Source organism: Nematostella vectensis, chromosome 11, assembly GCF_932526225.1.
Source record: "Nematostella vectensis chromosome 11, jaNemVect1.1, whole genome shotgun sequence".
NCBI classification, from domain to species: domain Eukaryota; kingdom Metazoa; phylum Cnidaria; class Anthozoa; order Actiniaria; family Edwardsiidae; genus Nematostella; species Nematostella vectensis.
The window spans coordinates 11,689,956-11,703,420 of NC_064044.1; the positions used below are offsets into that span (position 1 = coordinate 11,689,956).

The 13,465-nt window shown below is 41.7% G+C and overlaps 1 protein-coding gene and 1 long non-coding RNA gene across 2 annotated transcripts; one reads left to right on the top strand and one right to left on the bottom strand.

Moving 5' to 3' along the window:
* Positions 1-1,040: 1,040 nt before the first annotated feature.
* Positions 1,041-12,576, top strand: LOC125573490. Its single transcript, XM_048733915.1, has 2 exons — positions 1,041-1,323; positions 11,562-12,576. The coding sequence occupies exon 2, from the start codon at positions 11,609-11,611 to the stop codon at positions 12,215-12,217; it is 609 nt and encodes a 202-aa protein (XP_048589872.1). The 5' UTR covers positions 1,041-1,323; positions 11,562-11,608; the 3' UTR covers positions 12,218-12,576.
* LOC125573492 lies at positions 4,195-5,942 on the bottom strand. Its single transcript, XR_007314075.1, has 2 exons — positions 5,385-5,942; positions 4,195-5,192 (listed from the first exon to the last, which is right to left on the bottom strand). It is a non-coding gene; the product is annotated as an uncharacterized LOC125573492 (long non-coding RNA).
* Positions 12,577-13,465: the final 889 nt, after the last annotated feature.

The window sequence follows — 13,465 nt, forward strand, 5'->3', positions numbered from 1 at the left end:
TCACTGGATTGGTTATGGATATTCTATTATAATTTTACCGCGAAAATTTATAATCCTTTCCGCGTTAACCGATGCCAATGAATAACTATGAATAATGGTGTTTATGGTATGACATGTGAATATGTAAGCAGAAAGTGTTAGAAATTAAGAGAAATCAAAGAAGATGCATTTTTTGTAATGTTTTGACTGATGAATGGCTTCCAAGAAATAACCGCTAAATGGTATTTCGAGCTTCATAACCGAGAGTAGTGGGGGTTCGCCGATCCTGGCGCAAACATTTCACCACCCCACACCTCCCCCTTTGAAAACCTGTCAATCATATTAAACCACGCCCACTTGTCAATCATTAGAAAATTGTCATGACCCACCCCTCTCCCCCCCCTTGTCATTATCATAAGGCATTTCTCTATGATAACGAATATATAAAAATTGAAAAACGGCTTAAAGAAATAGATATTATAATAAAAATGGAGAAACAAACAGTGAAAGAGTTGAAAGCCCTCGCCAAACAGCGAGGGATCAAAGGCTACTACAAATTACGTAAAGCCGAACTCATTGAGGCTTTGGGTAAACTCGAAGCGCATACACCACCACCAACCGAACTCATCGAAGCGTTGGATAATACGCCACCGCCACCAACACCCCCACGCGATATTGTCCTTAACACATCATCGAGTATTCATGATGAATCGATATTCGATCCTAAGAAATGTCCTCATAGCAGAATAAAATATTTTTGCAAAGAGTGTCATGGGTCTCAAATATGCCCTCATAACTGCCGTAAATCATATTGCAAAGCATGTAACGGTAGTAGCTTCTGTGAGCATAAACGAGTGAGATATCTCTGTAAAGATTGTGGTGGAAAAGGGATATGTATCCACGGCAGACAGAGATGGTTTTGTAAGTTATGCGGAGGCAGTCAAGTATGTGAACACAACAGACAAAAGTCTCATTGTAGAGCTTGTAACGCAACACAAGAGACACGACAAGATTAATTTAGTAAAACACTAGGTTATGTAACACAAGTCAGTGTTACATAACGAAATTTACCTTGTGACTCATCTAGTTGGAATTGTTTTCCGGTCATGAGACATCCATCTGCATGCAGTCTATTGTTTAACACGTGAGCAGTGAGCAGTGATCACGTGAAATGAACATGGTCGTCACGCTCTCGGAGTTAAAGGAGAAACTTGATTGGATAGTGAGAGTGTTGCAGGATTAACTTCGCATATAACTGCTGATAACATACTACGGATTATCACTACAGACGCTATACTCGTTGAGTTTTTGACGATTATTACTACAGACGCTACACTCGTTGAGTTTTTGAGATGGGTAAATACTACCTTAATCAAAAAGATGCTCCAGATGCTACCGGTAGAGTGGAAATTGAAGCAGAAAATATACTAGTGATTTACGAGGAAATTCTAGAGCTTATCGCGTTGATAAGAAAAACAGAAGAACAGAAAAACAGAAAAACAGAAGAACAGAGGTTAGAGAGTTTCAAGACAAGGGTTGAGGAGCCAAAGGACAACCTGGATGTCCTTCTGAGGAATGCTAGCCGAGGAATAACTTTGCAATTGGAGGATGCAGCTAATATGGAGAACAGTCGTGACATTTAAATGGCTAAGTACCAACTACGCAACCCAACGGATGATCCGTTGAGTCAATTTGCAAAACAAAACAGATGCAATGGTGCATTCGTGGGTGGGTTTGGAAACACTAAGATCTAGAGAAACCTTGATCGGCGACATTAAATCGACGGCGGCGAAAGCAAAGTCTAGAGAAGACCTAAGAATTGATGCATTTTGTAATAAATACGGCGTAGCAAGTGATAAAAAGAAGGCACTGATAAACTTATTGAATGCTCTTAAAGTTGGTGAAAGTTTGATATTGAAAGATATGCAAAATAGAGAACAGATCGCTGTCAGCCCTTAATTGCGTGTAATGATTTCATTTGGTTAGAGACGTATGATGGAGTGGACAGACCCACGCTGAACGAACTGAATTTGAATTTTCTCATGTTGTGTTTAAAAATCTAATCATTTTGTGTTTGAAATTTATGTAGAACGATTTTGTTGAATCAAAAGGAGCTAGTAGAATCACTGACACGTGTCTTATGGAAAAGACCAGAGAGCAACGTAACAACATGTATATAGTCTTTGTAGACTTTGTGAAAGCCTTCGACACTGTCAATCGTGAACTTCTCTTTTCGATCCTTGGCAAACTAGGATGCCCACCAAAGTTCATAAGTATAATAAAGAAGCTATATTCTGATGTTCATGCTAGGCTAATCGTAGACGGAGAGCTAACTCGAGCATTTGAATACAACTGTGGTGTCAAGCAAGGATGTAAGTTAGCACCAACTCTATTCGGCATCTATGCTGCTGTCCTGCTCTGGTTGGCCTTTAATAAAATTGAACACACCTGCAGCATCAAGATAAGATTCCGATTTGATGGTAATCTCTTCGATCTTCGCAGGCTCAAAGCAAAAACAAAAGTCCTTACGGAATTCATCAGGGAGGCACAGTACGCTGACGATATCGCCTTATTTAGCGATACCCCAGAGGGTCTGCAGTCTTTACTTACATCGTACAATGAACTTGCTAAGAGAATGGGGATGCGCATTAACACTAAAAAGACGGAGACTATGTGTATTGGTAATACTGCCGACTTTTATGTTGATGGCATTAAGCTGGTCAATGTTACTCACTTTAAATACCTTGGTAGTATCCTGTCAAGTGACTGCTCAATGAGAGCGGAGCTCACATCTCGTATACAAGCTGTATCATGTGCTTATGGTCGCCTTCGAAAGAGAGTTTTCGACTCACGTGATCTCACTGTACCAACCAAGATCGCTGTTTATAATCAATGTCTAATGCCTCTCTTATTGTACGGTAGTGAGACATGGACTGTATATCAGCATGAAGTTAGAGAACTTCGTACTCTGCAACAACGCCATTTACGCCTAATCCTCAAGATCAAGTGGGATGACTATATAAGCAATGAAGACGTCCTCCGTCGTGCAAACGTAGATGATATTGAAACAAAATTAGCTAGAAATCGTCACCGCTGGCTTGGTCACCTCTGCCGAATGGACGATGACAGAGTGCCTAAGCAGCTGTTATTTTCGGAGTTAGAACACGGGTCTCGCCCAGTTGGTCGTCCTAAACTAAGATTCAAGGACATTTTGAAAAAAGACCTCAAAATTGGATGCGTCCTTGAAGCGTGGAACTATCATGTACATAATAGAAAGGAATGGAGGGTGATCACAAATAGCATCTGCACGTCATACGACAAAAGAAGATATGAAACCTATTTAAAACAAAGGGAAGCTCGCCGTAAAAGGGCGGAGAACAGTTAAATACAAACTGTGTTATACCCGTTCGCGGGTGCAGGCGCTTATATATGTACGATGTTACATAATCATAATTGAATCACGTTTTAGTCATCACAAGGTAAAATTAGTCACATAACTTGTCAACACTTGTATTTGTAATTTTTTTTCCTCGGGCATAATTTTCTAGCTTCTTCCAACTTGATGTGTAATTGCAATGAGTAAAATAATTAAACACGCACGATTGAATTATCATTCTGTATTGTATTGTATTGTTCCCTCATGGGCGACAAAAACTCGTTTCGGTGTGACGTCATACATTCCTAATCTCCCTAACAACGAGCAATTCTGAAAATAGATTTTGTATTTACATCGAGAGTTCGTAGTTGTTAGGGATATCTGGTATGCAGTCTATTGTTTAGCACGTGAACAGTTATTGTTTTCTTGCAATACGTCACGTCCGTCCACGTGCATCTCACATGCTACCGAAATAGATACCAAGCTAAACCAGCCGTGAAGGCTGTGATCGTAACGAGGTTAGTTTCGTGCTGCGTGTTCGAGGGTTTAGTCACGTCCGGCTTTGGGTCTGTTTTCGCTTCCGGTTTCGGTTTGAGAGCCGTGACTGGCCTTATCATTCGAAACACGCTTCATATACGAATCATCTCCCTAGTTTTTTCCCTTTTTACTCCCACCATCATCGCCGCTCTTCCCCTAGCTTTCCCCTAAGTCTCCCCGCTTTTATCTCCAGGTTCGTATATGACCAACCAATAGACCTCGCCCCCTGATGAGAAGTCTTGGTTGGCGTTATATGCTTTTAGTTCTACATTTCGCAGAGCTCTTTGAAATGACCTACACACTTTTGTCTTATTGGTTTATTTTGTTATGTCCATTTTGCATATACATGCCGGTTGTTTTCTTCGTGCCTTCGCCTTCTCCCCTTATCTCTCACCACCGATTATCGCTTCATCTAGGGAAAACTATCCTTCCTGTCTTGTTAACGTTTCAGCGTCATCTCCACTCTCACCGCGCTCCCTTTGTCGCCTCCCGCGCCCCTACTTCATCTTCTTCTCGCCGTTTTACTAGCATCATTTTCCGCAATACTTCCTTTCACCGCTACAGTATTTTGTATTTTTTCTCGGCGTTTTCGCAACACTCATTCAATCTCTATTATTATTTAATTTCGCCTGTCAATCATACCACTTACACACTTCATTAGATACATACCTCCACACATACCTCACCCTCTCCATTACCGCTCACCATTTCCTCTCTACAATCTAAACACTTTTCTTTCTCTTACCCTACATATTACTTTCCTACCCTACACACAACACACTTTCTCAAAAACACTACACAGTCTCGTCACAATATCCCTGCTCATCATTCTGCTCACACTCGCATTATCCCCCTTCATCAGATTTCACTAACGCCGCCATCACCTCTTCACATCCGCTACACAACACTCGCCACAAGTAACCGATTTTAACTGTTTCAATCTCCACATAATACCATATTTACTAACTACCTTTTCCACTAAACACAAAAAAACCCTTTATTCATAACTCTCATGTTTTTGCATTATCAACCCCATCTCTTATAACAACCTTAACCCGTCGTCTCATAACCCATAATCTTAACCACCCGAACATAACCTGACAGAATAACTTCTCCGTTTATTACAACCATTTAAGATCTGTTTTACATTCTTTTCTGCAGAACGATTTTGTTCTTATACACAACTTCAAGCTAGTTTCTGCTTTGTGAATTGCTTCACTAACAATTTACTCATCGGGTCAGGCACGAGGTCACTCGAGTTTAAACAAGCAATTATCTCCGATCCTATAACACGTACGACCTCATTATGAATGGGGGAGATCTGTTAGATCTGTCTTACATTCTTTTCTGGAGAATGATTTTGTTCTTATACACAACTTCAAGCTAGTTTCTGCTTTGTTAATTGCTTCACTAACAATTTACTTATCGGGTCAGGCACGAGGTCACTCGAGTTTAAACAAGCAATTATCTCCGTACCTATAAGACGTACGACCTCATTTAACACTCTAACCTTTTGCCATCGCTGTTAGAATCCTTTGTCTTTCATGTTACTCCATCGATACACATATTTTCCGAGCAAATTCGCATCATTTACGTGAACTTATCTATTTCATGGTAACGCATCGGCTTGTGTCAAAGCGTTCGTTCGTTCTAAAATTGGTCGCATAATTAACTTACCGAATATGCATAAGTGCTACGTCACTTCCGTTCTATTCTTAACCCAGAAAAGTTAGTTTTCTTTGTTTTCTTTAGTCTTATAATACTATTTCTTATAATATTTCTGCGCTACAATTTATTTTACAATTACTTTCGCTGTAATAGAAACTATTCTATTATTTTTGGTGTTTTTTTGTACACTTTTTGGACATATTTCCTGTTCATTTTTTACATCATTTAGGCATTAGATTCATACTTTATATTGTCATAGTAATGGTCATGATATACAATTTCATACCTAGTAGTTCCCACAAATACATCTACTCCACATCTCCCTCACCACCACTCTTACCTATACACCGTACCAATTTTTCCCCCACCAACACAGCCATTAGTCATCTCCATACTACACCATATTATTATTATTATTTTTTTGCTTTTTCACCTACCCACCACACACTACCACAACCTATTCTAAAGTCCCACTTTATCTTTCAACCACCCTCCACCACCTACTAGTCTAACCTATCCACCTCCCCACCGTAATTACATTACTACCATCTCCACTCCACATTACCTTACTAGCCATCCCTCACCATCACCATCCAACATCACCATACCATACGATTACACCCACCTCACTACCACACCACTTTAGGCCCCTACGTCTTGGTACGAATACCCGATCCAAACTAAAAAGTTATGTACCATACGGGGAAAGTGCTGTATCACAATCTGTGATCCCAAGACGTACCCCCTCCCACACCTCCACGCCCCGACCCCCCCCCCCCCCACCACACCGCCACACTCCCCACCTACTCCCACACTAACACACCTCACCCCCAAACCCTCCACTACCCACACCCTCCCACACCCACCTCACACCACTAGCACACTCCTCCCCTATACCCCACACCCCTTACCCCACCTACACACCTCAACTACACCCCAACATGCCACTACCACCACCCCTAGGCATACAGACCCCCACACTACCCCACTACCCCAACACCACACGCCCTAAAAACACACAACCACCCCGCCTACAACCACCTTCCCTCCTACACATAGTACAAACACATACATACCCACATCCCTCTCACAAATTAAATCTTACTCTATCCTCACCACACAACATACCTACCCACTACTACCACCCAGCTCTATACATGTCACAACCCCCTTTCTCTCCCCTCTCAAACCTAGCTTACCACCCAAGCACCCCCCTACCCACATCACCCGCACCCAACCACCCACCTACCCCACAACAAGCACCCCCTCATCCCTCACCCCACAAACAGCCCCATACCCACTTCACCCATACCACGTCATCATACAACCCACCACAAATATTCAAAACCCCAACACAACACCAACACCCACCTAAGCCCCACACACCTACACATACACTTCCTCCCCCCTCTCACACTTTCCTACACTCTCACCTAAAATATACACACCTAACACACCCTACACAAGCCAGACCCCTGCCAACACAAAAACCACACACCCCTTCCCCTCCCCCCCGATGGCCACAACACTACTCACCCTACAACACACCAAACCAACCACACCCTACAGCAGCCACTAGTCCTACAGCCAACGCCCCCCCAACACCACAACCTACATACAGTCCAACCCCCCTCCCACCACACACACATCTACCCCTCCACACATAGCCTACCACATACACACCATAGCATCCTACGACTATACCAACCAACCCACAACACACCAACCAGCCACACCCTACACCAGACACTACCCCACAACCAATTTTCCCCCCCTTACAAACACCTACATACAGCCCCCTCCCCAACCATACAAACATTTACCCCACAGCACAAAACCCAACTACAAACGACCACACCCTATAACCCACCCTACCTACCCACAAACCAACACCTTACGATCACCTAACATCATAACAATACATCATCACCCACATTTGCACCGTGGCCTCGCAGATTGTAGATCGTCCTCCGCACCACCGCCATTTTAAAACACATAGACCCATCACGCTGAGTTGTGGGCCTTATCTGCTCCACATCCCCCTCGCCGCCGCTCTCGCCTATACACCGTGCGGGTTTTTTCCCACCAACACAGCCATTAGCCATCTCCACCTCACACCATATTATTATTATTTTTCTCTTTTTCGCCTGCCCACCACACGCTACCACAACCTATTCTATAGTCCCACTTTATCTTTTCACCACCCTCCACCGCCTACTAGTCGAACCAATCCACCTTTTCACCGTAATTACATTACTACCATCTCCACTCTACACTATCTTACTAGCCATCCTTCACCATCACCCTCCAACATAACCATACCATATGATCACACCAACCCCACTACCACACCACTTTAGGCCCCTACGTCTTGGTACGAATACCCGATCCAAACCAAAACTGCCTTGAATATCCAACCTGGCTCCTCACCAACACTCTATCCTCTCAGCGCATGCCACCCCGTCATCCTATCTAGCACAGAACACTTCCAAAATATTCCCGTACAATAACATAGCCATTCATTGTATTCATCCGCCATATTTTGCCAATTTTGTAAACCAAACCGCAACCTAGTTAATAAATACCCGGATGTACAATAACTGGAAACGGAAACAGCAATATCTATTTTCATCTAATACTCGTATAACCACGAGCGCAATACGCTCATAACCCCTCGCTTCGCTGCATACGGAATACCTACAAGACACGCAATCTAAGCTCCGCCAATACACATCTCAGGTATGTACACCCTCCTTCCCACACATCCTATATACTACCCACCAAATCACGACACCCTTATTCTCTTCCCTTCCTGCTACATGCATAAGTCCCCATACTTATTTATCATTTAGTCCACCACATACAGCCGCTAGCCAGGACCATCACATGGACCATTTTGTCCACTACACACTTCCCCCTCCTATCTCAGCCTCTATCCACTTTTTTCTCTTTACCTCATTCCCCGGCGCGCTATCTTTTCCTTTTCAGACCAAGCCATGCACTCAGCTGGAGCCAGTCGCTACACAGGTTTGGACATTGCATGCACCACGCTTCACTACAGGCATTACTAACGAGCGTGTAGGGGCGGGTGATGAGGGCCTTATCATTCGAAACACGCTTCATATACGAATCATCTCCCTAGTTTTTTCCCTTTTTACTCCCACCATCATCGCCGCTCTTCCCCTAGCTTTCCCCTAAGTCTCCCCGCTTTTATCTCCAGGTTCGTATATGACCAACCAATAGACCTCGCCCCCTGATGAGAAGTCTTGGTTGGCGTTATATGCTTTTAGTTCTACATTTCGCAGAGCTCTTTGAAATGACCTACACACTTTTGTCTTATTGGTTTATTTTGTTATGTCCATTTTGCATATACATGCCGGTTGTTTTCTTCGTGCCTTCGCCTTCTCCCCTTATCTCTCACCACCGATTATCGCTTCATCTGGGGAAAAATATCCTTCCTGTCTTGTTAACGTTTCAGCGTCATCTCCACTCTCACCGCGCTCCCTTTGTCGCCTCCCGCGCCCCTACTTCATCTTCTTCTCGCCGTTTTACTAGCATCATTTTCCGCAATACTTCCTTTCACCGCTACAGTATTTTGTATTTTTTCTCGGCGTTTTCGCAACACTCATTCAATCTCTATTATTATTTAATTTCGCCTGTCAATCATACCACTTACACACTTCATTAGATACATACCTCCACACATACCTCACCCTCTCCATTACCGCTCACCATTTCCTCTCTACAATCTAAACACTTTTCTTTCTCTTACCCTACATATTACTTTCCTACCCTACACACAACACACTCTCTCAAAAACACCACACAGTCTCGTCACAATATCCCTGCTCATCATTCTGCTCACACTCGCATTATCCCCCTTCATCAGATTTCACTAACGCCGCCATCACCTCTTCACATCCGCTACACAACACTCGCCACAAGTTACCGATTTTAACTGTTTCAATCTCCACATAATACCATATTTACTAACTACCTTTTCCACTAAACACAAAAAAACCCTTTATTCATAACTCTCATGTTTTTGCATTATCAACCCCATCTCTTATAACAACCTTAACCCGTCGTCTCATAACCCATAATCTTAACCACCCGAACATAACCTGACAGAATAACTTCTCCGTTTATTACAACCATTTAAGATCTGTTTTACATTCTTTTCTGCAGAACGATTTTGTTCTTATACACAACTTCAAGCTAGTTTCTGCTTTGTGAATTGCTTCACTAACAATTTACTCATCGGGTCAGGCACGAGGTCACTCGAGTTTAAACAAGCAATTATCTCCGATCCTATAACACGTACGACCTCATTATGAATGGGGGAGATCTGTTAGATCTGTCTTACATTCTTTTCTGGAGAATGATTTTGTTCTTATACACAACTTCAAGCTAGTTTCTGCTTTGTTAATTGCTTCACTAACAATTTACTTATCGGGTCAGGCACGAGGTCACTCGAGTTTAAACAAGCAATTATCTCCGTACCTATAAGACGTACGACCTCATTTAACACTCTAACCTTTTGCCATCGCTGTTAGAATCCTTTGTCTTTCATGTTACTCCATCAATACACATATTTTCCGAGCAAATTCGCATCATTTACGTGAACTTATCTATTTCATGGTAACGCATCGGCTTGTGTCAAAGCGTTCGTTCGTTCTAAAATTGGTCGCATAATTAACTTACCGAATATGCATAAGTGCTACGTCACTTCCGTTCTATTCTTAACCCAGAAAAGTTAGTTTTCTTTGTTTTCTTTAGTCTTATAATACTATTTCTTATAATATTTCTGCGCTACAATTTATTTTACAATTACTTTCGCTGTAATAGAAACTATTCTATTATTTTTGGTGTTTTTTTGTACACTTTTTGGACATATTTCCTGTTCATTTTTTACATCATTTAGGCATTAGATTCATACTCTATATTGTCATAGTAATGGTCATGATATACTATTTCATACCTAGTAGTTCCCACAAATACATCTACTCCACATCTCCCTCACCACCACTCTTACCTATACACCGTACCAATTTTTCCCCCACCAACACAGCCATTAGTCATCTCCATACTACACCATATTATTATTATTATTTTTTTGCTTTTTCACCTACCCACCACACACTACCACAACCTATTCTAAAGTCCCACTTTATCTTTCAACCACCCTCCACCACCTACTAGTCTAACCTATCCACCTCCCCACCGTAATTACATTACTACCATCTCCACTCCACATTACCTTACTAGCCATCCCTCACCATCACCATCCAACATCACCATACCATACGATTACACCCACCTCACTACCACACCACTTTAGGCCCCTACGTCTTGGTACGAATACCCGATCCAAACTAAAAAACATCATCGAGTATTCATGATGAATCGATATTCGATCCTAAGAAATGTCCTCATAGCAGAATAAAATATTTTTGCAAAGAGTGTCATGGGTCTCAAATATGCCCTCATAACTGCCGTAAATCATATTGCAAAGCATGTAACGGTAGTAGCTTCTGTGAGCATAAACGAGTGAGATATCTCTGTAAAGATTGTGGTGGAAAAGGGATATGTATCCACGGCAGACAGAGATGGTTTTGTAAGTTATGCGGAGGCAGTCAAGTATGTGAACACAACAGACAAAAGTCTCATTGTAAAGCTTGTAACGCAACACAAGAGACACGACAAGATTAATTTAGTAAAACACTAGGTTATGTAACACAAGTCGGTGTTACATAACGAAATTTACCTTGTGACTCATCTAGTTGGAATTGTTTTCCGGTCATGAGACATCCATCTGCATGCAGTCTATTGTTTAACACGTGAGCAGTGAGCAGTGATCACGTGAAATGAACATGGTCGTCACGCTCTCGGAGTTAAAGGAGAAACTTGATTGGATAGTGAGAATGTTGCAGGATTAACTTCGCATATAACTGCTGATAACATACTACGGATTATCACTACAGACGCTATACTCGTTGAGTTTTTGACGATTATTACTACAGACGCTACACTCGTTGAGTTTTTGAGATGGGTAAATACTACCTTAATCAAAAAGATGCTCCAGATGCTACCGGTAGATGGGAAATTGAAGCAGAAAATATACTAGTGATTTACGAGGAAATTCTAGAGCTTATCGCGTTGATAAGAAAAACAGAAGAACAGAAAAACAGAAAAACAGAAGAACAGAGGTTAGAGAGTTTCAAGACAAGGGTTGAGGAGCCAAAGGACAACCTGGATGTCCTTCTGAGGAATGCTAGCCGAGGAATAACTTTGCAATTGGAGGATGCAGCTAATATGGAGAACAGTCGTGACATTTACATGGCTAAGTACCAATTAAAACGCAAGCCAACGGATAATCCGTTCAGTCAATTTGCAAAAATAACAGATACAGGGGTGCAGTCGTGGGTGGATTTGGAAACACTAAGATATAGAGAAACCTTGATCGGCGACATTAAATCGACGGCGGCGAAAGCAAAGTCTAGAGAAGACCTAAGAATTGATGCATTTTGTAATAAATACGGCGTAGCAAGTGATAAAAAGAAGGCACTGATAAACTTATTGAATGCTCTTAAAGGTGGTGAAAGTTTGATATTGAAAGATATGCAAAATAGAGAACAGATCGCTGTCAGCCCTTAATTGCGTGTAATGATTTCATTTGGTTAGAGACGTATGATGGAGTGGACAGACCCACGCTGAACGAACTGAATTTGAATTTTCTCATGTTGTGTTTAAAAATCTAATCATTTTGTGTTTGAAATTTATGTAGAACGATTTTGTTGAATCAAAAGGAGCTAGTAGAATCACTGACACGTGTACGATGTTACATAATCATAATTGAATCACGTTTTAGTCATCACAAGGTAAAATTAGTCACATAACTTGTCAACACTTGTATTTGTAATTTTTTTTTCCTCGGGCATAATTTTCTAGCTTCTTCCAACTTGATGTGTAATTGCAATGAGTAAAATAATTAAACACGCACGATTGAATTATAATTCTGTATTGTATTGTATTGTTCCCTCATGGGCGACAAAAACTCGTTTCGGTGTGACGTCATACATTCCTAATCTCCCTAACAACGAGCAATTCTGAAAATAGATTTTGTATTTACATCGAGAGTTCGTAGTTGTTAGGGATATCTGGTATGCAGTCTATTGTTTAGCACGTGAACAGTTATTGTTTTCTTGCAATACGTCACGTCCGTCCACGTGCATCTCACATGCTACCGAAATAGATACCAAGCTAAACCAGCCGTGAAGGCTGTGATCGTAACGAGGTTAGTTTCGTGCTGCGTGTTCGAGGGTTTAGTCACGTCCGGCTTTGGGTCTGTTTTCGCTTCCGGTTTCGGTTTGAGAGCCGTGACTGGCTTGGTATGAGGTAACACAATCTTTGAATGACCCATATTATGTTTTGGAATCGTTTTTATCTCATTATTTATTGGATTTAGTCCCAATTTCATATCGGTAGTGGCTTTTTGTAATTTGTTATTATAACCAGCGATTGAAGTGTTGTTATTTATCACAAGATACGATGGACTCAACCAACAACCGAGGGCCAAAGCCAAGTCTAGTTTTTGCCTCGCCTGTTGTAAAGCAAACTGATACCTTTGTATACTTTTTGATATATCGTTTTCTATCACTGCGCTTTCAAAGAGTTTCAAAAAAACTTGTTTCGTTTCTTGAGCTGAACCGCTATCACCGATGATTGACGACCGAGTTTGAACTTGTGCGCCTAGAATACAATAAACAAAGGCTTCTATGCTTTGATTTATCCTAGACAGCCCAGCTTTGGTTAGTCCCATTGATTTTTCTGGAAAGAACCACTCGTACTGAAACTCGGTTTTAGGGTCTTTCAGGTACTCGATCTCGAAGTGATTCATGTGTT